The sequence below is a fragment of the Drosophila erecta genome, unplaced genomic scaffold (assembly GCF_003286155.1).
Source record: "Drosophila erecta strain 14021-0224.00,06,07 unplaced genomic scaffold, DereRS2 tig00000000-arrow-pilon, whole genome shotgun sequence".
NCBI classification, from domain to species: Eukaryota; Metazoa; Arthropoda; class Insecta; order Diptera; family Drosophilidae; genus Drosophila; species Drosophila erecta.
The window spans coordinates 2,133,440-2,160,604 of record NW_020825194.1 but is presented as its reverse complement, the minus strand read 5'-3'; the positions used below and the strand labels follow the sequence as shown (position 1 = coordinate 2,160,604).

The following is a 27,165-nucleotide window of genomic DNA, read 5'->3' as shown; positions in this document are numbered from 1 at the left end:
TCCATTTTTTTCTCGCTGGCGGCTTCTGCCGCCTGGTGACAAAAACAGAAATATGAATATTAACTTGAGCCAATTAATATGCTAAGCGGTATGGCTGTCATCGGGGGGACAGGGGTCCCCCAAAGAAGAGTGAAAACCAGGGGCTGTGGAGAGCTGAATTTTTGGCGCGTGTGCCAAGGTCCGTCGATGGATCAAGCGCTGCTGTCTCGCATATATCGCCTGTGTCGCCTGTGTTGCCCGAGTTCCCTCTCCAGATCCATTGGCCCCCCGAAATGTTGGGGGTATATATTCGACACTCTCGAGTGGAGCTGCAGCCTCTAACCGCGTTCGTTTTCGGTCGGCCACGGCCTCTTTGTGTTGACATTTTGCTGGGCCTGCAGACTCGGATGTAGAGATACTAAACTTTACTTTACTTTCTTCTAGCGCGTCGTCTATATTTATTTTCGTTGCGTGGAACGTAAATAAACAGGGGAAACGCCTAGGGCTTTATTTTGGTCCCAAATCAGATCGCCTTAAGGGGATGATGAGTAGCCAGTGTATTTATGTAATTCTTGTCACCGCGATTGTTTGGTACTTTTCCAAACACCTCAAATATTCCGTTCGTCAACGTAATCAGTTGTAACACTCGATCGCCTCGATTGCCGTCCGTCAGATACTCGCGTTTTCAAGGCGCTTTTTACAGCACAGCACAGATAATCAGGAGGGGGGTGGGAAATCTTCTCGATGGCCAAGCAAAAGTAACTCGTGGCCAAACAAAAACAAAGTGTCCCAGTGTAATTACCTTATGCTCTTATCCACTCCCAATCTACAAAGGCAAATATTTGTAACGATAGCACACGGATAGGAGCACTCCAGTGGCCATAAATATCAATTGGTCGATACATTTATGGGCTTAGTGGGCTCGGTGGCTGGGCAGTTATGCTAAGAGTGCGGATGGATGGAATTCGGGATCGAAGGGGAATATGGGCAACGCACTTCTATCGTGATTAGCACGCGTGATAAGCGCGCCCATCACGACCAGAAGCACAAATGTGGAATAAAAATAACAAACGGTCGGATGGCTGGATTGGATTCTCCGCTAATCACCCGGGTTCAGTTCAAGTTCACAGCTGATATGATGAGTCCGAGCCTGATTTCAGCTCTGTGGCTGCTGTGTAAACTGTCGTTTTTTCGGGCTGTTACATAAAGCTAAGCAGCCGAATCTTAAGCTTTTCAGCATCACATCACGCCCTGTCTGTTCCCATTTGGTGGCTCTCCTCTGATCTCTGCGGGTTCTTAAGTGCCCATGTCCGTTGTTTACATATTCCGATTCTGATTTGGAACTACGTCACGTCACGAGTCGCCGTCTTCAATTGCAGATGATGACATAAATTTATTTAAATTGAAGCCGTTTTGCTCCCGGGTTCTGGGTTCTCTCCAATTGTCCCGAAGATTCCTCGTAGTCACGCGTTGAGCATACATTTTCGGTATGAAATATGTGCTGAATGAGTGCTAATGCGGCAACCTGTTCCCTCGAAAACTTTCGAATACAGCACACACGCCTCAAGTGCACCGAATGTGGCTCAAGTGCAGAGATGCCTTTCACAAGTTCCTCACGACCGACCTCTCATCGGTTGCACATGAAGAAACGATGCGTTGTTCCTTGGATGACAGATCGAAATGGCCTTTATAAGGCACAGAAACATCAAGTAATCTACGAGAAATCAATGCATCTAAGTAGTTATTCGGTTTTCAATAGATTCCTTTAGATACTTTGACGCAGTCCTTGCACAATGTTTTTTGTAGTGTGACTGGGTTGCTTATTGACCGGGTGACTCGATGACTGGGTGACTGGGTGACTGGATCACTGGGTGATGGCCAAGACGCAGTCGCAGCTGCTCTGTCCTCTTTAGCCTTGCGTGTAGGCGCAGTTAGCCAGTTAGCCGCTAAATGCCATTCCCGGCCTTGCACCTCGGCGAAAAACAACACATTCGATGAGCGGTAATACATATATAAACACTTTGCAACTATCTCATAAAATGCACTCCTCGATTCCGATATAGATATAGATATAGATATAGATATAGATATAGATATAGATATAGATATAGATATAGATATAGATAGACCCCCAATTGGCGCTGACTATGGGCTCTGTTTTCGGTTCGGTTCGGTTCTGTGTGAGTCGTATTATCATGCGCCATAATTTCTGTTGTTTTTTCCGCAAAAAGCTTTGGCAACGTTGAGTAGCACTCGAGTGCCATAATTACAAGTCACACTGCCGGGTTGGGGGCTCCATACAGCCGGGGTTTGGGACTTGCGGGGGGCTAGACCTTTGGGCCTGCATTGTTAATTAATTTGTTTGTGTCGAATGCAACGACCGCAAGAGCAAGCAGATGCCAGCTACAAGCTGTGCAAATCCCTTACACACCGCTAATCTGATCTTTATTGCCGCCTGCCTGAAAATGGCATTGGAATATGTTCTGCACGGAGAGAAAATGATACACAGACTAGCAGTGTTACCCAGATAACGATGATTAGAGAGACCATTTCGCTGTGTCCTGCCAAAGCTAGCTTGGTGTGACCATGCGTTCAAATGTCATGCCAGAATTAGGATATTTTAAGAGGAGTTTTAAGAACAGACAATTAGGTTATAGTAGGCTTAAAGAAATGAGTTAAATTATTTCTCTCCATGTGAAATGCATTAACTAAGCCTTATGTGGGCTGGTGAAGAGCCGCGAGCCCATTCCAGGCAATGTGCTTACTATATTCTGGCTTATATGGCTGCCCGGTGGCAGTTGCCGCAGTTGGGATTTATCCGTATTATATATGGCTCTTTGATAGAAGTAGCAGCTGAGCCAAAGGCAAACAATGCACTCGCACTTACATACACGAACTTAGACTTGCATTTGAAATTCTATTTGGCCTGCGGTCTGTCCGTCGTTTTAGTTAGTTTTTCATTTCCATTTTGCAACCTAATAGTCGGCACACACAGGCGGTTGGGACCAGTTTTATTAGCATACCATCTAGTATAGCAAACCCCATGACGGGAATGGGATTGGGATTGGCATTGGGTGGGGACTGGGGCTGGGGATAGAGATCGGGATGGGCTGATAGCTGAGGCTCGGCTTAGATGCTTAAGAATTTAAACGTATGAGTGGACTCAGGTGACGCACAGGCCAATCAAGAGGGAAGATCGCCCCTGGTTCAGGACCCCATGCTGATAAGAGGACTTGCACCTGATCTGGGGCGATGCACGCGATAGTTACTTAATGCCGTAAAAATAACCTGGAATGCAGCGATCTTATCGATGTTGAGTTCCCGTTTGAGAAGCGTTTGTTTTCGCACCGCTTCGCTTGCATTTATTCCGCGTACGTCAATAGGCCCGAAATGCTGATTAATGAGTCGTCCGGCCATAAAAATCATGGCTCTGCATCGATTCCACCGCGATGGCAATTGGAGCGACTAATTCACGAGGGGAGCGCATTGCCTTCAATTAGATTCAATTGAGAGCTGTCAATTAGGGGCGACTCCGGCGGGCGATAATTGAAATTTCGGCAGCACACAAGTCACAATTAACAGTAGACCGAAAACCGAATTGAGAAGTAGCACCCCAACGCAAACTAGGTAAAACCGCCACTAACTGAATGTTTCTCTGCCCAATTCCAGTGCTTAAGGAAGAACCTGACGATTTGTCCCATCACCTGGCCTCCACCAATTGCATCCAGCTGGACGAGATGACTCCCTTCAGTGACATGTTGGTCGGCCTCATGGGCACCTGCCTGCTGCCCGAGGACATCAACTCCCTGGACTCGACCACCTGCTCCACGACGGCCAGCGGCCAGCACTACCAGAGTCCCAGCAGCAGCAGCACCTCTGCATCCAGCAATACCAGTAGCAACAGCAATAGCTATGCCAACAGTCCGCTCAGCCCGCTCACACCCACTCCCACGGCAACCGCTAGCAATCCCAGTCATCAGCAGCAGCAACAGCAGCATCACAACCAGCAGCAGCAGCAGCAACAACAGCAGCAGCAACATCCCCAGCACCACGACAACAGCAACAGCAGCAGCAACATCGATCCGCTGTTTAACTATCGCGAGGAGTCGAATGACACGAGCTGCTCCCAGCACCTGCATTCGCCCAGCATCACATCAAAGGTGAGTTTCCCACACCTCTAAGCATTGATTGTCATTCTTACTGAACGATATTTTCCTCTATTGCCACAGAGTCCCGAGGACAGCAGCCTCCCATCGCTGTGCAGTCCCAATTCGCTGACCCAGGAGGATGACTTCTCCTTCGAGGCCTTTGCCATGCGTGCTCCCTACATCCCGATCGACGACGATATGCCCCTGTTAACGGAGACGGATCTCATGTGGTGCCCACCAGAGGATCTGCAAACCATGGTGCCCAAGGAGATCGACGCCATACAGCAGCAGTTGCAACAGCTGCAGCAGCAGCATCACCAGCAATACGCCAACAATGGCTACCAGCCACAGCAGCAACAGCAGCAGCCGCAACTGCAGCAGCAGCATTTCTCCAACTCCCTGTGCTCTTCGCCAGCCTCAACGGTCTCGTCATTGTCGCCATCGCCCGTGCAACAGCAACATCAGCAGCAGGCGGCGGTCTTCACCAGCGATTCCAGCGAGCTGGCGGCGCTGCTCTGCGGATCCGGAAATGGAACACTTTCGATCCTGGCAGGAAGTGGTGTGCCGGTTGCGGAGGAGTGCAACGAGCGGCTCCAGCAGCAGCAGCAGCAACAGCAGAGTGGCAACGAGTTCAGGACTTTCCAGCAGTTGCAGCAGGAGTTGCAGTTGCAGGAGGAGCAGCAGCAGCGTCAGCAGCAGCAGCAACAGCAGCAGCAGCATCAGCAGTTACTCAGCCTGAGCATCGAGTGCAAAAAAGAGAAATACGATGTGCAAATGGGAGGCAGCTTATGTCATTCCATGGAGGATGCATTTGAGAACGACTACAGCAAGGACTGTAAGTATCTTGCTGCAGTTCGGGGATGTACATAGGTATAAGACAGACATGGATTGGGTGATTTTAGAAAGAATATCAGATCGAAGGGAAGAATGTTAGACCAATTTGGGGGTAATTATGGGTGGACATTTTACGACACTTTCGTCTTTTAATAGAAAGCGGCATTTGATAGATTTAATAAAGCTGAATAGATTGATTTACGACCCCTTGGGATCTGTCCCTCTCCCATTCGGCTTGGAAAATATTCCACAATTTTGCCTCCTGCACTTGGAGAGGCCTAATTTTATGGCAGTTCCGCGGCTAAAAATACCCGTGGAAACTTGCTTTATTTTTTATGATATGCTGCCAACCCACACGCACGCACTCCAACGCCTACATGTAAAAATAGAGGCAAGCATAAAGAAAAATTCGGAATTTCAGTTGCGTGTCGCGGAAGATGTCACTTGGTTTAGTTGTGGGTTGGGTTCACTTTGTCCGCCAGCGGCAACCGCGGGAGAGCTAATTGATGTGGGTCTGCGCGCCACTCCAGTGGTTTGAAGCGATTTGCGTAATGTTCACACACTGCTCCCTCACCTTTGACACATGTCACGGCACGAGGACTGTGATTGATGCCCAGGAGCTGACGGAATCCGTGACACCAGCACCTAGCCCTGTCAATTGTATTGACTGCAAGTGCTGGGTCGTCTGACAGGGTATATCGGGGTATATTGACAGATGCCTCAGGGCTTCTAGGCATCTAGGCCTCTATGAATTTTCCACTAGTTAATAATGGCTGATTTATGTCGCACACAGCAGGCGCGCGAAACAACCGAAACAAACTGTGCATATGGGCTACTTGTTGTATATGTAGAGTTGTAGATACAAAGATACTGAGTCAAAGGCAGAACGACAGCGTGTATATATTGTGTAGAATATGCCCACTTATTTATGTGCAAAGTGTTGGAGGCAGCCAAATATTATTGTTTTAAATTAGCACCAATGTCATGGGCAAAGGAATTAATTTTTGGCTGGCATTCGATTCAATAAATTTGGGGATTATACTGCATATTTTCTTGCCTTATTAACTTGAATTGCTTTTGTTTTAGCCGCAAATCTGGACTGCTGGGATCTGATTCAAATGCAGGTGGTGGACCCGGAACCCGTGAGTCCCAACGCCACATCTCCTGCTCCCTGCAAGTTGTCTGCCATCCAGTTGCTCCAGCAGCAGCAGCAACTGCAGCAGCAGCAGAACATCATCTTGAATGCAGTGCCATTGATTACCATACAGAATAGCAAGGAATTGATGCAACAGCAGCAGCAGCAGCAACAGGAGCAGCTGCAGCAGCCGGCTATAAAACTGCTGAATGGAGCCAGCATTGCGCCGGTGACCACCAAGGCCACCATTCGCCTGGTGGAGAGCAAGCCGCTCACCACGACGCAGCCGCGAGTGGCGAAGGTGAACCTAGTGCCCCAACAGCAGCAGCAGCAGCAACATGGAAACAAGCGACACTTGAACAGCGCGACAGGAGCGGGCAATCCCGTGGAGTCGAAGCGCCTGAAGAGCGGAACCCTCTGCCTGGATGTGCAGTCCCCCCAGCTCCTGCAGCAGCTGATTGGCAAGGATCCTGCCCAGCAGCAGAACCAAGCAGCCAAGCGAGCAGGCAGCGAGCGCTGGCAACAATCGGCGGAGAGCAAGCAGCAGAAGCAGCAGCAACAGCAGTCCAACTCGGTACTGAAGAACCTGCTGGTCAGCGGACGCGATGTAAGTGCCGGTTACTGCATTGTGCCCATGCGGCCCAAGAAGCAGCTGGCCAAGGTCTAGGATCCATCGATTCGAGACCTTTACCCGCCTCTCAATTAGCTAATGGAAGCACCCACAGCCGGCTATGATTAACAAAAACCAAGGATTGTTAGGCTAAGCGCATGGACAAGCCCATTTCTACAATTTGTCTTTGTAAATGGATCGATTTTATATTGCTAACTAGTAAATACGACTACCACTGCATCAGCTAAATTGTAAACTGTAAAATGTAACCAACAAGCAACCTCCTCCCGCTGCGAGAGGAAGGCGGGCCTAGTTTTAGTCCGTTTTTGTAGTCCCTAGACCTTAGTCCTTAGATATACATACACACACACACACATATATATATATATATATACATATATATATATGTATATGTTTAGCGGATAGATCTAGTCTAGATGTGTAAGAGAGCTGCAGTCGCAGCTGCAGCGTGGACTTTAAAATTATAAATTTGTAGACTATTTAAAATAGTGCTAACCGAACCGGACCGGTCCGATCCGATCCGATCCGATCCGATCCAATCCAATCCGATGCGAGCCAGAAGAGCGGGATTGATCGGTCGATAATCCTAAGTTGTAGCTTGGCGCGATTTGTTGATTTCTTTTTAAGTTACCGACCTAAGACCTAACCTAAAAGTTGTTAAAATCTTCTGTTCTGTTGAGCAATTCTGTTGTACATACGACGAGGAGCGGTAGCATTATACTAATCGAGTAGTCTTAGCGAGTGATCACCGTGCCGTAGCAGAGAACCATCACAGCGGATCGCAGACGCACACTCCGGACGTAGTTGTTTAGAGATGTAGAGGAGATGAGAGGAATGCGAATCAGAGAACGATTGCAATAAAATTGTAAACTATATAAATTCAAATACGGCAACTTTAAGTTTTTTACTGTGATAGCATTTGCTTTTGTTGTTTGAGTTACCGGCATCCATCAGGTTTATGTTCTAGACCTTATCCCTATGATTTCTGTTAACTTATTCGAGCAATTTGTTAGATGTGTAAGCTTTGACTGAGCAAAATGAAAAGTAGCAGCAGTGCAGGAATACGGATATAAAAGATATGATATATGATTGAAAGACAGAACGCGTTTGTTTTCGAGTTCATTTTTGGCCTTTTTGTTGATGACTATTGAAGCGGCACGCAGATGCACAAGCGGAACACATGTAAATTGTCAAAATTTGTGAACGGAAAGTAGCAAAATTGAAAACTCAAATTCGAGCGCTGAAGGTACAAAAAAAAATTGTCGAGAAAAGGATATCCCTAGAAGAATCAACTATAAGTTAGACAAATATGCCTACTAATCTAGTTAAAAGTCAAAACTAAACAAAAACACAACACATTACATATACATAGAGCAACTACTAGCAATTAAATAACAATCGTCGTGCTGTCCGCGTTTTCAATCGCACAGCACAGCACACACATCTTATAGATATAGAGATAAACCTAGAGTTAGCTGTAAAGATATAGTGCGTATATAGAACAAAACTCGGGTCGCCACTGAAGCTTTAACCTGGCAGGAGCTTTCGTTTCTTATTAGTTGTCGTTTTAATTTAGTTTGTAGTTCCTTTGTTTTGTTTTTATTAGCTTTAAATACATCTAAACGAACGAGGAGAAGTCATTTTCCAAAACGAAGAAACATTATCCAAAAAAAACATTATCCAAAGCTGTGTTTCTTTTGATTTCCCTATGATTTTCTAACATTCGGGGCCCTTGAATAATTAAAAACCTGAAAAGCCTATTGATTTTCCACCGCGTACTGACCTACATACATGCAGCGGGGATGTTCCATACGAACATACGAAATTGGTATCCCAACCAATTTCCCATTGTGTCGCCCGGCAGCTTAATTAACTTTCTGAGACTTTCTCCATAGCGTGACTGACGCACATTGACGGCCATACGACACCGAAATCATAAATATACAGCTGGCAAATACACATCGTGTGTATAAAGCCATGGCAGGCAAACAAATTTACACGCAACTAGCCCCGAAATTTAAAATGCCAAGGCTCCCACTATTGACACTGCTTTAGTCGGGCCATCGAGTCCTCTGGCGCAGGACACCCACATCCTTTGGCATTCCGATAAGAGCCGGAGGCAGCGCGTGCCGCATTCTAGCTTGCGTTCGGGCTTCCCATTCGTATTGATTTTGCACCTCCAACTCGCTGGGTGGTCCACCCATCCAGCCATCCAACCATCCAACCATCCGGGTCCATCCTTCGCCTGCTTTACTTAACTTTCCTTTCCATTCCGCTGCGCACAGCTGACGCTCTTCTGCCACTTTCACTCTCACTCAGACTTTCACTTGCTCCGCTTGGTGTTCTCTTTTTCCCGGACCCGGCGCTCTTTTGTTTCGCGGCACGTGTCTCTTATGTACCGAAAAAGCCCGGGTTTGGGCTCGCCACCCGGCCGCTTTTATGGCCTACACGAGCTTCCCACTCTGGGCGGTGGGCTGCTCCTGCGTCACGGCTGGCACTTTGCCGTAGTCCCTGCATTAATGAGCCGCCCGCCTCCGACTCCGGCGCCTCGGTAATTGGCTGCAGCTTCTCCGGAAGCGGAGGAGCGGACCCAATTTGCATTATGCTCGGGCGGGGCGACACATGTGTGTACGTGGCCAAATATTTGGGCCTACTTGGGCTTAGCCCTCCCCATCCCATCCTCGTTCGCCTTGTTTGCCTTGTTTGCTTTGTTACATGTGTTTTCTGTTTTGTGTTTGTCCAGGCAAAGAGCTTCTCCGGCTAAATAGAACAATTCATGGTAGAAATCGCCAGATAGATCAGATCGTAAACGCATCTACCTCGTGTGGCAAATCGAACAACTGAAACTGAAACCGAAACTACCTCCGGATCAGCCATCAAAATAGCAGAATAGCAGAATAGCAAAATAGCTAATAGCTAACTAGCAAAATACCAAATAGCAACCTCAATGGAACGAAGGCCAAATCGAAAAGCACACGGAAGGCGCCCTACTAGGAAATTTTACTCTTAGCAAATTGACAAGCAATCCTCGAGATATTAACTAGACAAATACCAGCAACTTAGCATATATATTCCACTCGATAATCATTTAGTCAGAGCTCCGAACTGGGGTCTTGAGCATACTTGAGTAAAATAATTATAGCCCGAAAAGACTGCGAGCCGAAAACTCTGAAAAAATTATATACACATAGCGCGGAACTTATACATAGATCTAAGCAGGGATGTACATAGAATACGGAACGGAGCAAACACCAGCAGCTACTAAGCAAGTACTAGTAAGCTAGGAGTACTCTCAAATTAATCGATGTGGCTTTAACTAAACTATAGGTATTAACCATAGGTATCCGCGCCTGGGGAGCAGCCTAGCCTAGCCAGTAATCTGCCTAATATTTAGCTACGATATCGAGATAGTATTACTAAGTCCGCGCAAGTCAAATTCAGATCGACTAACGATAACAATAACAAAACGACTTTGTAGTAGAAGATCACGGATCCCAATCATCACATTTAGTTGCAATTTTTCGCGTTACGTATGACAGACGAGAGATGGGAATGGACGAGGGAATCGAGATGGGATGTTGGATAGATGGGTAGATGGGTAGATGGGTAGCTTTATCGCGACGGAGTGCAAATTCAAGAACGAGAATCGAACAGAAAGTACATACAATACCACAAATATACCACATATACCTCAGTACATGCATAAGTACGATCGTGTAGGTCGTTCGGGGTCAATCAATGGGCCTCGATCGCCGCTTACTTACATACCTCGTGTATACATATAACATTAACTAAAATATACATACATATACCTATCCTAAACATACGCCTATTCCGACTTTTGATAGTTCAATACACCCTAGTGAATGTTGTGCGACCCTTTGATAACGAGCGTTTTTTACTACCTCCAATTCTTGTTGTGTGTGTCTCGCATTTATAGCAATGAATTAACTAGAGAGCCCCAAGCTAAACCCAGCTAAACCTAAACCTAAACCTAAACTAACTAAACTAGAGCAAGTAAATTAAAGTAAACTAACTAAATGTTGTGTAATTTTATAGCCTACTTATGTGCGTCGAATACCTCGGAGAAAAGCTTCAGTAAAGTAACGAAAGTAAAGTACGTTTAGTGAAATTTTGTGAGTCACCTCAGCAAACCCACAGCCTCAACCCCAAGATATTAGCTGTAACTTCGGGCTAGCAAATAATACTATACACCCTGACATATCCGTTTTCCGTACGAGTAGCTCCCGTTTTGGCCAACTCATCATAACTCAAAATGAAGAAGTCGAGGTGACAAGCACTTTGTGTGCGTTGCAATTGATTTGGCGGCTGGCTGAATTTGATTAATGCTCCTGCCTGGGATTCCCCATCCAGGCAGTCAATTTGAAGTTCCCACTCTCATTTGGCTCTGATTAATTGGACTGGCGTTATGCAAAATTGTGTTATGACTGCTGGGATCAACAGGTCACACAGTTCTATCTACAAGTGTAACCTTTGTGCCAGCACTCATTTGTCAGAGTGGCGACAACAAATGACGAGTCGTTTTCACGGGGCATTTGCTGCTGTTTGGCAAGCCAACAAATCGCTTCAAGCTCCTCCGCTTAACTTGCAACAATTACTCGTGTGTTTGTCCATGGACTTGGCTTCTCGTGTGAGGGCCAAAACCCGAAACCGTATCCCTATAAACACCCTATCCCACACGAACACCACACAAACTACACCGAGAATACCTCCAGTTCCACAAGATGTTAGCGTAATTTGAAAACTAGCCTTGAATTAGACTCGAATAAGGCAAACTAGTGTGTAAACGCCGCAAAGTATGCAATATTATACATATATACACCCATATACATAAATATATATATATTATATATATACAAGATGTCAAGCAACTTATACATATACAAGCGAGTGTAGTACGATACGATATGGCATATGATATGATATCTGGATTATAAAGTATTTTAATAAACTTTTAATAAATATTTTAGTAAATCCAATAAACAATAAAGCCGATCCTCCAGCAAATCAACCGCTGCAGCAGATAAGGGAAAATTACCTCGGAGAAAAGCGGGCTGACTGTGTTTTCTTTGGAAAAGTTCGAATGGAATGGGCAACAACTTTCCCGTCGACTTATGTGCATACATTGGCCCTCGAGCATATTTGTATTGACAGGCCGGCCTGGGAATTGATTAATCTCCATTCAGCATTGTGTGCTTGCCAGTCGCCCCACTGACTGGCAATTTATTAAAATCTTTTGATTGGAATAAATGATGCTGCCAGCTAATCAAGTTGCCCAAACTTGCGCCGTCTCTGGAATTGAATTCCTTATTGTCTTGTCTCCTCGAGTCAAAACACTTGAGTATGCCGAGCACATCTAAACACACGGATAACTTTCTGTCTCTTATCTCGAGATTTCCTCCTTACTTTCTGGCCAAATTTAAATCTTTCGCTTCGTTTGCCCGTAATAAATGATGAATTTTCGTCACACACGAGCGCTGTGCCGAAATTAAATTCAGCGAAAACCTTCTGGCGGAAAGCTTTCCGTCTATTTTGGAAATTCGGCTGGCGACAATTGCATTACGTATACGCCACATTGTCTCCCTGGACGAGATGGCTGCATGAGTTATTCAAGTTTATTGCCTATTGATTTCGGGCCCCAGTTTTCAATTTCAATTTCGACATCACCTCGTTATGGAGGGCCTGGGAAATAAGTGGCCAATCCTTTCGAGCGTTTTCCCAGGAGCTTTCCTTTGCGTTGCGTTGCGTTACGCAATAAGAGTCGAGTTCTGGAAAATGTTACAGTAGTCCTGAGTACTTTTGCTGCCTACTTTTCGCTTTCATTGTGCGGTGACAGCAGATTTTTCTGCAGAAACTTCGCAGCAACACGCGGCCAAAGTGAAAGCAAAGTTTCGCTTTAATTGCTTTTGTTTTTCTATTGGACTTTCGTGTGCCGCGTGGGCGTGGCACGTACGCAACGAGGCGTCGATGAAATGCGATGCCATAAAAAAGGAGAATCCAATTAGGCGGCTTTAAAGGCTCCGAGTCCTGCAAAGCCAACTCAGCAGAACACTGGGGAAATCCGCCCAAAGTCGGCCCAAAGCTGCTCTCTAAGACATCAAAGTGATGGAGCGGCGGAGGAATCGCAATTATCGTAATGCCCTGGCATTTCCGGAAGCCTTTGCCAACGCAATGCCAGTGACTGCCGTCTTTATCTAATAGTTTTCGCCTCTTCCGTGGGCAGCAATTGACTTTAATAATTTATTAGAGCATATTAGACCAATGGCCGAGTTCTGGCAGTCATGCCACACAATATATCAAACAATAGGCCTATTACACGACTCCTACATGCGCCACCGACGATGTCCTGGGGGGCAGTGCGCGTGCCACAGGAGTTTCTCATCATTTCGTTACGCATACGCCCCCTCGCCCGTTATTGGGTGTTCCCCCATCGCCCTCGATGATGTGCCCTCGGGAGCGGTTCCTGGCTGGCACAGATGTTGTGGCTCCGACTTTCACTTTCTTTGTCCCCTGCATTGTTTACCCATCGCTCAACTTCAGTGCCTTCGCTTTCAGTTCGGAATTGCTGCAATTAGCACTCGATGCAATCGATGAAAGCTTGGCAAACAGAGGTTCAATGGACTGCACGTGAACCCTTGTCGACTGGACATCCTCACACCCGTCCGGGTAATTTTTGGCAGCTTTATCTTCGTCACGGCCGTCGTCAAAGTCTGCACAGCGAGAAAATGCAATTATCTTTAAATAGGAACCCATTTCGGCCTCATTTCTGGTGGCATGCTACACGCATGGCTTGCACTTTGGTTCAAACTTTACATCAGCATTTATTATGTGCTTCAGAATGCGATGCTAATATGTTACTTTCTCTGTGCAGCTTGGCAGCGGTCGAAATTGATATATTCCCCACTTCCTGTCAGTCAGACTGGCGGGAATGGAAATGGGCACGGACTGGTGGCTCTGAAAGCGAAAGTGGGGGCGTTCTTTGTGTCAATCCGAAATCCAGAGTATAATAATGTCCCGCCGCTGGATTCTGTTTCAACGCGAGCAGCAGGACCCATTCCCAGCCATCATTAAAATATGATTTATTGCGGGTTCCCCAGCCCGGAGTGGGGTGGACTTGGCGGCCTGGCTTTTCCTGCTGTTGGCCGCTTTCCCGTGGCTTTTCCACAGGGACTACTAGGGCCGCAGCTTGTTTAAACGAGTGACTTTGAGCATCTTCGTGGCTGCGACTTAGCTCTGTTTTTCCGCTCGATTTTCGCTTTACTGTCTCATCGAGTTAATAGGTCGACATTTGCATAGGAATGGCCACGAAACACACAGTCGAAAGTTGCGTTCTCCAGGGACTCAGTTGATGCGGGAATTGGGGAGTAACTTAGCTGCAAATCGGTTAATTAAATTAATTTAAGCTCAGATTGTGGTACTTAGAATATGATTGTAATTTCAATTGTAAGCTGTAAGTTATGAATACCAATAAGTAAGGATTAAGTAAGGCAATTATGAAAATCGATCCATTTACAAAGCAAATGTGTACTAATGAATCCTTGTGTACTTAAAGAAAAGTGGAGTGCTTCCTGTACAGAAATATTGACTTTGTGCTCTAATATTTAACACTGTTATCTCAAAACTGTGCTAATTTGTACTTCTTCTATTTCTCCGTTTCTGCCCCCCAAAAAAACAGGAAGACGAATCCGAAGCAATGATAATCGACGAGGACAACTCCTTGGAGCAGCCAAATCCACTGGGGAAATATGGTATGCCCCTGCGCTGCCACACCTCCACGTTGGCGGTGCTGCGGGATTACCACCACAACCCGCTGATCAGTGGCACCAACTTCCAGCTGTCTCCAGTCTTCGGAGGCTCCGAGTGTGGTGAAGGTGACGGCGAGACCGGGTCAGTGGTTTCCCTTGATGACTCGGTGCCACCTGGCCTGACAGCCTGCGACACGGATGCCTCCAGCGACAGTGGCATCGATGAGATCAGCCTGGTGGATGGGGCATCGGGCTCACCGCGTAAGAGGATGCTCCTGAGCGCCACAGGCACTGATCAGGTTGAGTCTGCACCACCGCCCTCGGATGTGGCCATTCCAGTGACCCAGAAGTCGGTAGAAGAGGAGCTCGAAGGATGCGGAACCGGCAGTAACGCCACCAGCAGGAAGACATCCATCTCCTTCCTGGACAGCAGCAATCCCCTGCTGCACACGCCGGCGATGATGGACCTGGTCAACGACGACTACATCATGGGCGAGGGTGGCTTCGAGTTCAGCGAGAACCAGTTGGAGCAGGTCCTGGGTTGGCCAGAAATCGCCTAGATTCAGTACCTTAGCATGCACTGCATTTGATATGAGGCATTTTTGGCGGAGGAGGAGGAGTAGTAGGAGGATAGAAAACATTGAAATTAAACTGAGCATCGAGAAGGAAGCTAACCAAAAGATTGATTTTGAGCCTTGCGTGAAAGTAGGACCCCGCACAACCAACTTGACAACCTGACAGGACCCATCCCCACCAACCACCAACCCAGACGATGATCGAACACTTGAACCCTGACCCCGACACCGACACCGACACCGACCCCATGCTAACCGACACATTTACAAACAGGAAGGGTTAATCACTTGAATAGTTTTGTAGCCATGTTAACTGCCTAGAACAGAAGAATATACACGTATGTAATTTAGTCTTAATGTTTTTCTATATGCAAACCGTTTACACAACAGATGGATGAGGAGCTAAATGGCAGAGGAGATGGAAAATGAGTCGAAAAATAATTATAAACCTATAGTTTACAAAGAGAAAATACCGTTGAAAAATGTTCATAGTTTTTTGCTGGAAGGCTCAAACAAGTTTTTTGGTGATGGTTGTATTCTGTTTTATAACTTTCAAGCAAAAATGCTGTGACAACAAAAAAAGTTTTTGAACATGTTTTACAATAAATATTAAAAAACTAAAAAAAAAAACTAAAAAAAAAATTTATATAGTTATGTAATATTTAGTTTAAGATTTTAATTTCAATGTTTTCAAGTGCTACAATGAATGCTTGTAGCTATTATAATATTTTTAACATTAATTAATTGAAATAAGCGAAAATTGTACCCGATTCAGTTGATCTTAACTTCAGGCTATACTTTGAGCATTTCTATAAAATTACTTTGTGTCAATCATTTTCAATCACTTGTGGATTTCCTATTTCCGATTACCAATTCTTTATGTAAATTAGTTATAATTCTGTGTAAGGCGCATCATACAAAACAAACTGTTTGCTTGCTTAAATCCAAATTCAATCAATGTTCAGTGTTTCCAAACTTGTTTTAATATTAATTGGCAAAATAAATCTAGAAATCATTTCGATGAAAGTTGCATGCATAAATTTGCGATCTCTTCTTGAACTTGGGAGGAACTGGGTTATTTTTTTCCAGAATTTAAAGTAGTAAATACGAATTTACAATCAAATTCGCCATCGGACTTCAATTCGCCCCAACATTTAGCAAAGACACGAATCACTGCAGTGTATAGACTCTGTAGAATGTATAATTTGGTCTACAGTGGAAATAATAGTACAAACATTAAAATTTATTAAACGTAATAAGGAATAAATACAGTTACTTGGTACAATGAACAAAATAATGTGCTATTTGAACTGCACATTGTTATGCAACAACTCCATGATTTGCTCCTCAGGAGCCACCCACTTGCATTCCGGATATTTGATGGCGCAGTGGTGGGGCAAGTTCGCCTTTCCTGCTTCGATGGCGTCTCGAAAAGCAGACTGATCCAACCAGGCCAGCAGCCAGGACCACTTGGTGGCGCCATCCAGCAGATGCTCGAAGTCCGAAGCCTGACCCTTGATAACCCTTTCCCCTGCCTTGTGGGTCAAAGTACAAATGGATTTCAGCAGACAGGTGGTCAGATCCACGTCGTTCTTGAGAAAGGTCCGCTCAATCATGCCCAGAATGTTGGGAATAGTGGTGGCTATTTAAAAATATTATAATTAGGATCAATACGGCATCTAAGCTCAATGCTATCCTTGGAACTTACCCACTCGATCGCCAGTTTCATTGCGGTAAATCAGCTTGAAGTTGTCAAGGATTCCGGGAAAACTTAGGTTATCATCGAGAAGTGCCCTTGCCGTGGCATTTGCAGAAGTAGGTGCTGGTGTGGATGACGATGTAGATCCCTCTTCCTCCGCAGACTTTGGCTTATGTGTGGAAGAGTTCCCGAGAACAGAACGTTGATCATCTCCTGTGATGGCCTCCAGTCCCAAGCTCCGGATGAGGTGACCCGCAAGGAGTCCACCGGCCACCACGAGGCCACAGCTCACCACAGCAGCGGAGTTCACTACAACTAAAGGCTGCGAAGAGAAATGATACTCAATGAATAATCCGAGCGAAATCCAAGGCAGCGTGAGCTAAAATCCATTACCTTAGGTGGAGCATTCCGCTTCCGCTTGACAGGCACCTCCAGAAAGGGCACTAGGTAGTCCAGACCCAAGGCTATGTGTTTGCCCACTGCATCGAAGGATATCAGCTTGAATCCCTGTCCAGGATGTGACCTTGATCCGTGCTGCTTGGCAAGCTCCTCCGACCCTTCCTCCTGCTCCGATTCCTCCTCACCACTGGCGGCCCAAATGACGGCGCAGCTGGCCAGGATGGCACATGTCAGATACAATAGCTTCATTTTTCCGCTGGGAGATCCGTTCGGCTGCGTAGTCGATGAGCATTTGAATCAATTTCCCAGGCGGTGTCACCAAAAGACTTCTCATCCACCACAGCCGATTTGCTTGGCTGGAGTAAACGTGCACTGAGAAAAAGTATACCCTTCAAGTGCAATAAATACACAAATTCATCAAGAGATTTTCACTACAAGTGAGACATATGAAGGTAGAAAGTGCTGATGCTGAAAAATATACATTAATGTGTTCATTGCTTAGTAGCCACCTAATCATATTAGTCAAAGCAAGTGGCATAGAATGTTGCTCAGTGTACTTACCGCTTGGCTGGCTGTTGGCTGCTATAATTTTCGACTGTGACTCCAGTTTCCACCCATGACTTGGAACCAAAATGCATCAAAGTGGCGAGTGTGACATAACAGATCTACGGAGGTGCGAAAACGATTAGCTGGAGGAAATGCCGGGCAGATGAAAGCGGAAGATAGCATAGCTACCTTCTCTAATTGGGGGAAGTGGCAGAAATTAATCCAATTTTCCGGCATTTCCATTACATAACAAAACAATCGCGTGGGCTGAAACAGGTGTCATATTTTTGATGGTTTTCTTTATTTCAAATGCTCAGCTTACAGTAACTTATGAATATGTTTGCATCAATAAATAAATAATTAAATATAAGTGTTTGCGCAGTATCCGATGTTACTATCCATTAAAGAACTTGGGAACCTTTGGTAAACTGCCAGACTTCCAGCTTAGCTGACTTGGCCATTTGCAACTCCGATAAGTGTGGGTACAACTGCGACTGCTTCTGGCCGACTGGATGGCATGGAACACAGCAGTGCCATCGACGACGGAATGCAGCCAGGAGGAGCTGACGAGGGATAAGTGGATTAAAAGTTGGGTAAACTCGAGATATTAAGCCCTGGGTTACCTGGTCAATACGTTTAGAGCCCTGGCATATCCGGAGGAAAGGTTTTGCTGCAGATACTGGCAGATCATTCGCTGCACACACACGGACATGTCGATGTTGTGCTCCTCCAGTTGGGACTCTACCACATCAGTCAGCCGGCGCACTAATCGAGAAAAGACATGTATAGTTGGACCCACCAAGGGGCTTATGCTGCATGCACTTACTGCCTCTGTCTGGAGCGGATTTGTAGCCATATCCATTGCCCACCGAGGTGATCACCAGTGGGGCTATAAGTAATCGCACCACACCAGCTATAACTGCGCCAGCGGCCACCACAACTGCTGTGTTAACCAAGGCTCCAGTTCGCAGATTCAGCAGGTTTTGCACAGCATTCCGAGCCAGGTTCATGCTCCTCTTCACGGGAACTTTGACGAAGGGTACGATGAACTCCATTTCCACGCTCACATCCTCGCCGCTGGCATGGAAATGGAAGCCACGACCCTCGCGATCCTGTCCAGCGTGCTGCTCTGCCTCCAGGTCAAGATCCACGTTCGTTCCTACGCTTTGCTGGCGAGGCTCAAAGTCACGGAATCTAAGCATTCTGGCACTGGCATTGCCGTAAAAATCCCCGTGGCTCAGATCACTCCCACCAGCACTTTCTCCGAAGTAACCGAGTTGCGGAAACAGGGCCATCATACCCAGCGCATGTAAGATCCGCACCAACCACATGCTGTCGCTCCAGCGGCTGGAATTCGTCTGATTGTCACCCCAAGACTCGGAAGTCGCTTTGTAAGCCCCATGGAGCCGCAGAATTACATGCCCCACGCACCGGCAATCAAGATATGATATTCATTTAGTTGGAAAGCCATAGCGTAAGACGGAGGCGCAACTTCAACGCTTCGTGGGCCCAAAGTGGCGAATCTGGCGAATTTGGCGAATCTGGCGAATTCGCGATGCCAAATGGCCAACGATCGATGGAATAACGATAACCGACCGATTCGCCGAGGATAAGGAAAGAAAGCAGTGACTCCACAAGTTGGAGTTCAGCAGCAGTTGGAGGTGCAACAGTCCACGACGAAAGCGGCACTTGGAAAAATGGATTTACAACACCATGTACGTGTATGCACATAAGCGGGCAGCATATTTCTCCCAGTGCACCGGCAATCTCAGATAAACGCTCCTTATTAGAAAGACATTTGTGGCCGACTACGGCCCGGAAAATTTGCATATTCCGCGAGGTGAACTCACTGATGTCACTTGCAGAGCGACAAAGGTTAGGTAGAGATCAAGATTGAGCAATAACCCATTTGTGCCCCATTTCGTGGCAAGTCTTAGATGGTAAATGCGTTAACGTGTTAAGGTTAGATACACAAACTAGCATTGGAGTAATGGCCCGAGCGGCTTAAAACAACACATAAATGAAGTAATCATAGGGAAGATGCGATCTCCGGCTTGAATTCAGGCGGGCTAAGGTTAGATAAACACACTTAAAGCAATTATAGCAGATTTGATTGGTGGTTTCATTTTTCACGTGTGTAACCTGTTATTAACTTATTATTATTATTTGCTATTTGATGGTAAAGTTGCAACCATCCTTAAGAAAAAACGTAATTGCGATTTTGTATTTATTAAAACTTATAATTTAACGCGGTGGACTTTAATCGGAACACGGTCAGGCTAAAATGGTATGTGGCTACGGGGGTGGGGATGTGGATGCATGGGCGACCCGGACTAAGGAGATCAGTAGATAGAACTGTCGGAGGAGTGGGGTCCGAGGGTGGGATCGAATCGGACCATCTTCCTCGTTCGTCGCTTGACTCTTTGCCGCTGCCGCTCATTGGCCATTTCCCGGGACCAAGGCTCCTGGCGCTGAGGAGCGGTGGGTGGATAGGCGGCCTGGTCCAGGAGGCGCATGTGGTTGCCAGTCAGTGGCAGTTCCGAGTCGGTGCTGTAGTTCGGAGGACTACGAATGGGCCCGATCATGCGTAACTTGTTTTGGGTGGCGGCATTGTTGACGCGGCTGTAGACACTGGAATCCTGGGGATCCGGTGCCGAGAAACCTCCAGCCACACGGCCTGGTACTGGCTTCTTCTTCTTGGGCTTCTTCGGGATGTTCCTCATCAGGGGCGGCTTGGGCTCCTCCTGGATAACGCCCTTTCCATAGATCCAATTAAAAGGCTTCTCCCGCTCACCCATCACGCAGCTCTGGTACTGGACCGTGGCATCGGGCATATGGGGATACAGGCTGGGATTGACCCAGTCGCTCTCGTTGTACTGCGTCTCGCAGTGCTTCACATGGGAGGTCTTCATCCGCTCCGGACGCATCAAGCCCGCCGGCGGCGTGACCCCGAAGTCGAACTCGTCCTCGCTGTCGGATGTGTCCGTTAGCACGAGGTCATCCTCGCAGGAGTCTATCTTCCGGCGCTCGCACTCCCTGCGCACGTGGTAGAGCAGCCTCTTTTTGTCCACGAAACTGCGGCAGTAGCAGTTCATCAGGGGCTTGTGGCAGGAGCACTTGCTGAATCCCATTCCCTTGAGGCAGCGCTTCAGATCGCGAATCTCCTTCAAGAGCGGATTCTTGACGATCCGGAACTGAACGGGCTTCATTTTCACGTAGGGATTGGCGGAGCGCGCGAGCGTCTTGGCATCCTTGAGAGGACGCAGGGTAATGGTGTACACATCGTTCTTCTTCTCTATGTGCAAAGTGGGAACCTGCACCAAATCCTCCGGACTCTCGCCCTGCGGAGGCCTCGGCGACTTCTTATGCTTGTAGTAGGACATGTACTTGGACACGGGCACATTGTCCACGGGAAAGTCCTTAAGGAAGTAGCTCATTAGGCCGCGAATGGAGCGCCGTATGGCGCCGGGTCGCCAACCGGGCTTGTTGGCCAGTGGATGAGCGGTCCACAACCAACCCATGTGGCTGGGAACCTTCTTCTCCGCGTCCGGGGTAGGCATAGTTTCCTTGGGTTTCACCGCCGGGCGATACATTGAGTAGTACCTGGACTTGAAGGGACGCTTCCTCTTCGGGCGACGCTTCTTCGCCTTTGGCGCTTTTCCGCAGGCATCCTCCACGGAGTCCTCCTTTCCAGCCTGCGGCCTTTCCGGAGATGCAGCACGACTCTTGCGCTTTTTGTGCGACCTCGCCAAAACGCAGGCCTCCGTGCAGATGTCCTGGATCTTCTGGCTCTCATCCGCGGCTTTAACATTGAACAGATCTCTCAGCTCCGCAAAAACCTTGGCCAAGTCCTGCGGCTGGGGCGGACCTGCTTGGGCAATGGGATTCTTGGCGTCCGACTGGCTGGTCTTGATATTGGACTCGCGTATGCTGCGCCGCAGTAGCTGGTAGTCCTTCACTATCGCTTCAAAGGCTTCCGAGGTGCGTTGGGCATCAGCGTGTTCCTCATTCGCCGGACAGCCCTCGACCGATCCCATATCGAAGCTGATGCTCTCCACGGGGTTTTCCAGATGGTCCAGCAGAATCTGTTGGGCAGTGGCCTGCTCGTCGTAGGGTCGCTCCTTGAACTCCGGCACTGGCTTATAGCCACAGCAGGGACAGGCGGCCACCTTGGGCAGCCAGGAGACATCCTCGCCGCAAAGGACGCAGGAGCGGGTGTTGCTGATGTGCATTTGGCGCAGTTTTGGCGAGGAATGCTTCTGGCACAGCCGGTTGGCGTTTCCCTCGCCTAGAATGTTCTGTTGGCAGGAGGAGAACTGAGTGGCAGGAGCCGCCGGAGGCTCGAAGGTCACACAAGCGTCGTCCACGTTGGGACAGGAGTACACGGGATAGGGACCAGCCATGTCAACCAGACGCGGGAGGGGATCCTGAGGGAAACCATTTAGAAATAATCAGGCATGATGGTTATCTCGCTTTACCTGACATGGCACGAATTTCTGGTGCTTGTCCTCACTGCAAGGCGGCGAATCCTGCGGCATCTCCGTATCACTGGGCATGAAGCCCGCACAGGGATCAATGGAGGAGGTGGAGCCGTCCTGGAGATCCACATTCAGGTTCGGAAAGCACCCCCGCTCCTGGCCGCCCGCCAATCGTCCATCGACCGCATCTCTATTGAAGTTCAGGTGCTATCGCATTCAGGCTGCTCGAGGATCAGGTCCTGGTGGCGTTACTTACTCTTTGAGCGTCTGGCAGCGCATCTGCATGGCAAAGCGGATGTTCATTATGCCCACGGTGCAGCCCTTGCAGGTCAGCTCCACATTGGCGTCGTGGACGATCTCGTCGAACTCGTTGATCATGCGGCTGACCACCGCCGCGGGTGGAAAGTAGCAGCCGCGTGCTGGAGTGGATTACGTGAGTGATGTGCTTACGTATCGGAGGTGCCTGTGGTCTTACCGATCTCCTTGCGCAGGTAGACCACGGATATGTTGATGCCTTCGGCCAGCTGCCGCTGCAGGCACTCGGCTTCCATCTGGAATGTCTTGTCCGGATTCAGAGGAAGACAGTTGACATTGATGCTGCTGGAACTGAGGCAGATCTTGCATCCACGGCACACATTCGCCTTGACCTGCAGCTTGTCCTGGCACTCGAAATCCCTGCCAGGCATGTCCAGCTTCTGGACAATCAATTTGGCGGCAAAGCAGCGCATGTAGTCCCGGTTGGGCTTGCCCTTCTGGCCAGGAGCCGGGCACCTGGGCTGGTACACCTCTTCCCGGTTCCGGACCGGACAGGAGGAGCAGCAGCAGCCGCCCTTAGCCTTCTTGTCCTTCTCCTGGGCCTTGCCCTTCTCCTGGTACGTGGAGCAGTGCATGTAGTCCGCCTTGCAGCTGGCCAGCCGGGTGCTGACCAATCCGCGGTGCTTGTAGTAGGTGTCCCAGTTCATCAGCTCCTCCACCGGCTTCTCCTTCCGCTCCACCGGCTCCGGCTTGCACTCGAACTTCTCCATCCTGGCCGGTCAGCACTCGCAACCGGGTCGTCCACGAGTCTAAAAATTTCGTTGCACAAATAATTTTAAAAAGCGCACGAGCTTCGTCACGAGAATTCACATAAAAGTAAACAATTTATAGAGAACTGGAGCCTGAAGCGGTCGACCTGAACTTTCAATAGAGAATGAGCTGGGTTCAGGAATCGGCCTGTCAGGCCCAGGCGAAGCTAGACTCCCGGCATCCTGGGTTACCCGGAATTACCCTAGCATAGAATGACATAGCAATAAATCCCGATTTACACAGGTTACACCACTACTGCCCCATGGAAACAACCAATTCAGTTACAGGCAATTCCTGCCAGAGTCGTCGTTTATTCAAAGATTTACAGGCTGCGTGTACTTGTGTTGGCTTAAATCAAGGCATCCGCCTTCAGGTCAGTAAGACCTGTGCCAAGGCCTGTTCAGTGGGGTTGGCTCGAACCGCCGGGGATCGTCGTAGCCACCGACATTGCGGAAGGGAAGCTGTTTGCGTGGTTTCTTCTTGGGCGGATTGCGCAAGCGTGGCTTTGGGGGATCCGCGTGGACATCGCCCTTGCCGTAGATCCATGGGAACATGTTCTTTCGCTCGCCCATCACGCAACCGCCGTATTGCACCAGCATGTTGGCCGGATGCGGGTACATGGTGGGTGCGGCCCAGTCGTGGTCCACGTACTGGGTCTCCACGTGCGCCCTGTCCGGCCGTCGCATCCGATCGGGTTTTATGACTCCGGCCGGAGGAGTAACCCCGAACTCGTACTCCCGATCGCTGTCGTCCTCGTCGCTGTTGGGGGAGTACACGAAGGTGTCCGAGTTGTTTGGCCAACCCCGCTGGCGACACTCGTTCTCCACCTCGTACTGAATCCGCTTCTTCTCGACGTGGCTCCGGCAAAAGCAACTGGCCACCGGACGACGACAGGTGCATGGGGCAAAGCCCTTGTCCTGAAGGTTCACTCTCATCTGGCGGAGTCCTGCTGCCATGGGATCCTTAGTGATGCGGAAGACCACGGGCTTCATATCCGCATAAGGGTTGGCACTGGAGGCCAGGGCCTTGGGATCCTTTAGTGGACGCAAGGTGATGATGTACTCATCTCCCTTCCGACATATGTGCAGCGTGGGATGCTGCACCAGTGGCTCCTCCAGCTCCTGGGCCTTGCGGCCCTTTCTGTGTCTGTAGTGGTAACGCGACAGGCAGATGTTATCCGCAGGAAAGTCCTTCAGAAAGTAGGACATCAGCTGGCGGATGGGTCGAGAGATGGCGCCTGGTCGCCACGACTTGTGGCGCGCCATCTCGCTTTTGGTCCACATCCAGCCCATGTGGCAGGGAATCTTGCAGTAGCCCGTATGCTTGCTGCCCGAGATGCAGTCCACATGGCCGATGCGGGAATCTTTGGGTTCCTTCTTCAGCTTAAGAAAGGTGTAGCTGCAAGGAAATGGTTTATCCAGCGGAACACAATTTCGATTTTATAGCTCACCATCGGGACCTTTTGTGGTGGGTGCGCTTCTTCTTGGCCTGCATTTTGGGTGGCTTGGGATAGGCCCTGTCAATCTCGGCCAGCGTCTTTTGCAGCGCCCTCCTGGCCCGCCTGCGCGCCTTGGACGACTTGCTGTTCCGGCAGGCTGCATCGCACTCCTTCCTGAGTTCCTCGGCCACCGCATCCGCCTGGTCGACTCCCTTCTTCTTGCCGTACATGTTCCGCATCTCCGTGAAGATGGAGACGAGTTGAGAACGACGCAGCGAGGTGTCCGATTTGGTTTGCCCCACGTCTTTCTTTTCCGGCTGGGATTTGGCTGCAGCTGTCGGATAAGCCTGTGGGAGTGGCGCAGCCTTACACTCATTCTCCTTAAAAAAGTTGTCGCAGAGCTTCCGGATGCGACATCGAGTGCAGGGCTTGCCGCCTTGGCATCCACATTGCTTCGGAACATTAGGATCGTCCTTGTCCTGTTCCCTTCTGATCCTGTCGCCCTTGGCCTCCTCATCCGCTGACTGGTCCAGTTCACAGGGCTCCTTGCGCAGGCAGTCCCGCAGCAATTGCTGGGCAGTTGCCGTAAGATCGTAGGGCTGCTCGCTGGACTGGATGTCGTCGAAGGTTTTGTAGCCGCAGTAGGGACAGGCAGAGATCTTGGGCAGCCAGCTGATGTCGGAACGGCAGAGCTGGCAGAGATTTGGTGGCTTGTAGGGCTCCTGTTTCAGAACGGGCTCCTTTACGGGACAAGTGCCGATGAGCCGTCGACGAGCGCCCTGCTCCATGGAGGCAGTCAAGGATAGGGCCTTCCGCTTTCTGGGAGGCTTTTCCGCTTTGAACTCATTGATGTCACAGGAGGAGGTGTCCGTGGTGGAACTAGGCGGCATGCTCTTGCAGTGCCAGCGATGGGACTTTTCGTGCGAGTCTGGCGGACTGGGCACCTTGATCCGATCCAGACCCAGTTCATCGATGAGCTTCTTGAGCGCAGAATTTTCCCTCTTCTTCTCCGTGCTCACATCCGGGGGTAATTGCATGCCCTTCAGGAAACAGCCACACCTGGAGGAGGCACCTCCTTTGTTGTCCTGCCCCTCCTGATTCTGACTTGCGGCGTGTGGGCACTGGAAGGGTGCTCCTGCGTGCGACATCAGGCGCTCGTCCGTGATGCAGCTGTTCGTGGCACACTTTCCGGATCGACCCAGGGTGAAGATGATGTCCTTCTTGTTGATCGACTGATCCACCGGCTTGCACACGTCATAGCAGCCAAAGGGAATCAGGCCGTGGCTAGGGAGGATTGTGATCGAAAGGAATAATAGATTTTTCCGATGCGGTGACCACTACTTACTTTATATCCGGCGGCGCGGAGCTGATCTTCAAGATAAGCTCCACCTCACCCACTCTGTCCTGCTTAGGTCCTTTGGTCAGCTTAACCACAACATTCTGGGTGACCGAAAAGGTGGGATCCGTCAGCTGTCGCAGGACTGGAGAGTCCAACATGGCGTTGCCCGCACCAATAAGCTCGTCGTTCTCCTTGAGGGTCACGCCCACGCCCTTGGAGGTCAGGGCGCCTATCAGCTCACAGGGACTGGTGGTGAAGCCCCCCAATGCATCCGCGGGAAACTGATCCACGAAGATGCGCTCCATGGACAGCTCCTCGAAGTCCTCGAACAAGCGAACCGAGTAGATGGGCCTGCCACCCGCACTGAAACTGGCGGACTTGCGGGGAACTGGCAAAGTGGAGTTCACAAGGATCACGTCAAAGACATAGTACTGCGTCATGTCGGTGCTGTGTGGTAACTTTGGCTAAAATCAGTTGACAATTTTCTTCACTCTCTAAAGATTTGGCTAAAAACTTCTTTAATTTGCTTTTATATAAAAGGCCAGTTTGAATAAAATCGATGTGTGCAGGAACAGATGTCTGAATAAAATGGCAGGAAAGGTCAAACTATAGATTGTCAAATCAGTACAGTGGCAAAGGTCACTTGGGTTCAACAATTCCCAGCGGAAAGATATGGTTTCGTGCGAATTTGTATCTACTCATTCGATTTAGCAACTTAATAAGCAAATTTACTTATCAGCTGCGTAGAGATTACCCTGTTTAGTTCTATAATTGCCAAAATGTGTGCGCAATCTTCAAACATAACAATCTTAGATTAGAACTGAACTCCGACCATAAGTATAAACTGAGCTATCTGCTGATGCATTACTAAAGTGGAGAGCTTTTCTGCCAGATTGGACTCACTGGATTCACTTGCTGAACCTGTGAATACTATGATTGCCTCGATAACTCATGGACTCGTATCCGACTCGTATTTAAAGATTTGCCATTTCGCGTTCCTATCAAATATTGAGTAATAATTGGTGCGGTTTAAGGTCCGCAGAGGTGACACATATATGTACACACAACGTTGGCCAACTCTAAAAATAGCTGAAACATTCGTGCAGAAAATAAGACACCCGTTTGAGTTTGGT

The 27,165-nt window shown here is 48.6% G+C and overlaps 5 protein-coding genes across 7 annotated transcripts in view; 1 reads left to right on the top strand and 4 right to left on the bottom strand.

The window, feature by feature from the left end:
* Positions 1-15,697, top strand: part of LOC6554225 (protein similar) — a 70,113-nt gene extending 54,416 nt beyond the window's left edge. For all 3 annotated transcript variants that reach the window (XM_015153601.2, XM_001981206.3, XM_026976263.1), the window contains exons 9-12: positions 3,649-4,139; positions 4,209-4,962; positions 6,048-6,703; positions 14,424-15,697. In XM_015153601.2, coding sequence (XP_015009087.1) covers positions 3,649-4,139; positions 4,209-4,962; positions 6,048-6,703; positions 14,424-15,053 — 2,531 coding nt within the window. In that variant the 3' untranslated portion in view covers positions 15,054-15,697. The remainder of the gene's footprint in view (positions 1-3,648; positions 4,140-4,208; positions 4,963-6,047; positions 6,704-14,423) is intronic.
* A 641-nt stretch (positions 15,698-16,338) lies between these two features.
* LOC6554224 lies at positions 16,339-17,605 on the bottom strand. The gene is made up of 3 exons (XM_026981885.1): positions 17,161-17,605; positions 16,777-17,089; positions 16,339-16,710 (listed from the first exon to the last, which is right to left on the bottom strand). The coding sequence occupies exons 1-3, from the start codon at positions 17,413-17,415 to the stop codon at positions 16,370-16,372; spliced, it is 909 nt and encodes a 302-aa protein (XP_026837686.1). The 5' UTR covers positions 17,416-17,605; the 3' UTR covers positions 16,339-16,369.
* A 406-nt stretch (positions 17,606-18,011) lies between these two features.
* LOC113564492 lies at positions 18,012-19,089 on the bottom strand. The gene is made up of 3 exons (XM_026981890.1): positions 18,539-19,089; positions 18,336-18,477; positions 18,012-18,275 (listed from the first exon to the last, which is right to left on the bottom strand). The coding sequence occupies exons 1-3, from the start codon at positions 19,041-19,043 to the stop codon at positions 18,107-18,109; spliced, it is 816 nt and encodes a 271-aa protein (XP_026837691.1). The 5' UTR covers positions 19,044-19,089; the 3' UTR covers positions 18,012-18,106.
* An 842-nt stretch (positions 19,090-19,931) lies between these two features.
* Positions 19,932-23,393, bottom strand: LOC6554223. Its single transcript, XM_001981204.3, has 4 exons — positions 22,666-23,393; positions 22,447-22,609; positions 22,191-22,380; positions 19,932-22,139 (listed from the first exon to the last, which is right to left on the bottom strand). Exons 1-4 carry the CDS (start codon positions 23,213-23,215, stop codon positions 20,055-20,057), a joined length of 2,988 nt encoding a protein of 995 aa, XP_001981240.1. The 5' UTR covers positions 23,216-23,393; the 3' UTR covers positions 19,932-20,054.
* A 138-nt stretch (positions 23,394-23,531) lies between these two features.
* On the bottom strand, positions 23,532-27,110 carry LOC6554222. Its single transcript, XM_001981203.3, has 3 exons — positions 26,039-27,110; positions 24,706-25,977; positions 23,532-24,653 (listed from the first exon to the last, which is right to left on the bottom strand). The coding sequence occupies exons 1-3, from the start codon at positions 26,470-26,472 to the stop codon at positions 23,630-23,632; spliced, it is 2,730 nt and encodes a 909-aa protein (XP_001981239.1). The 5' UTR covers positions 26,473-27,110; the 3' UTR covers positions 23,532-23,629.
* Positions 27,111-27,165: the final 55 nt, after the last annotated feature.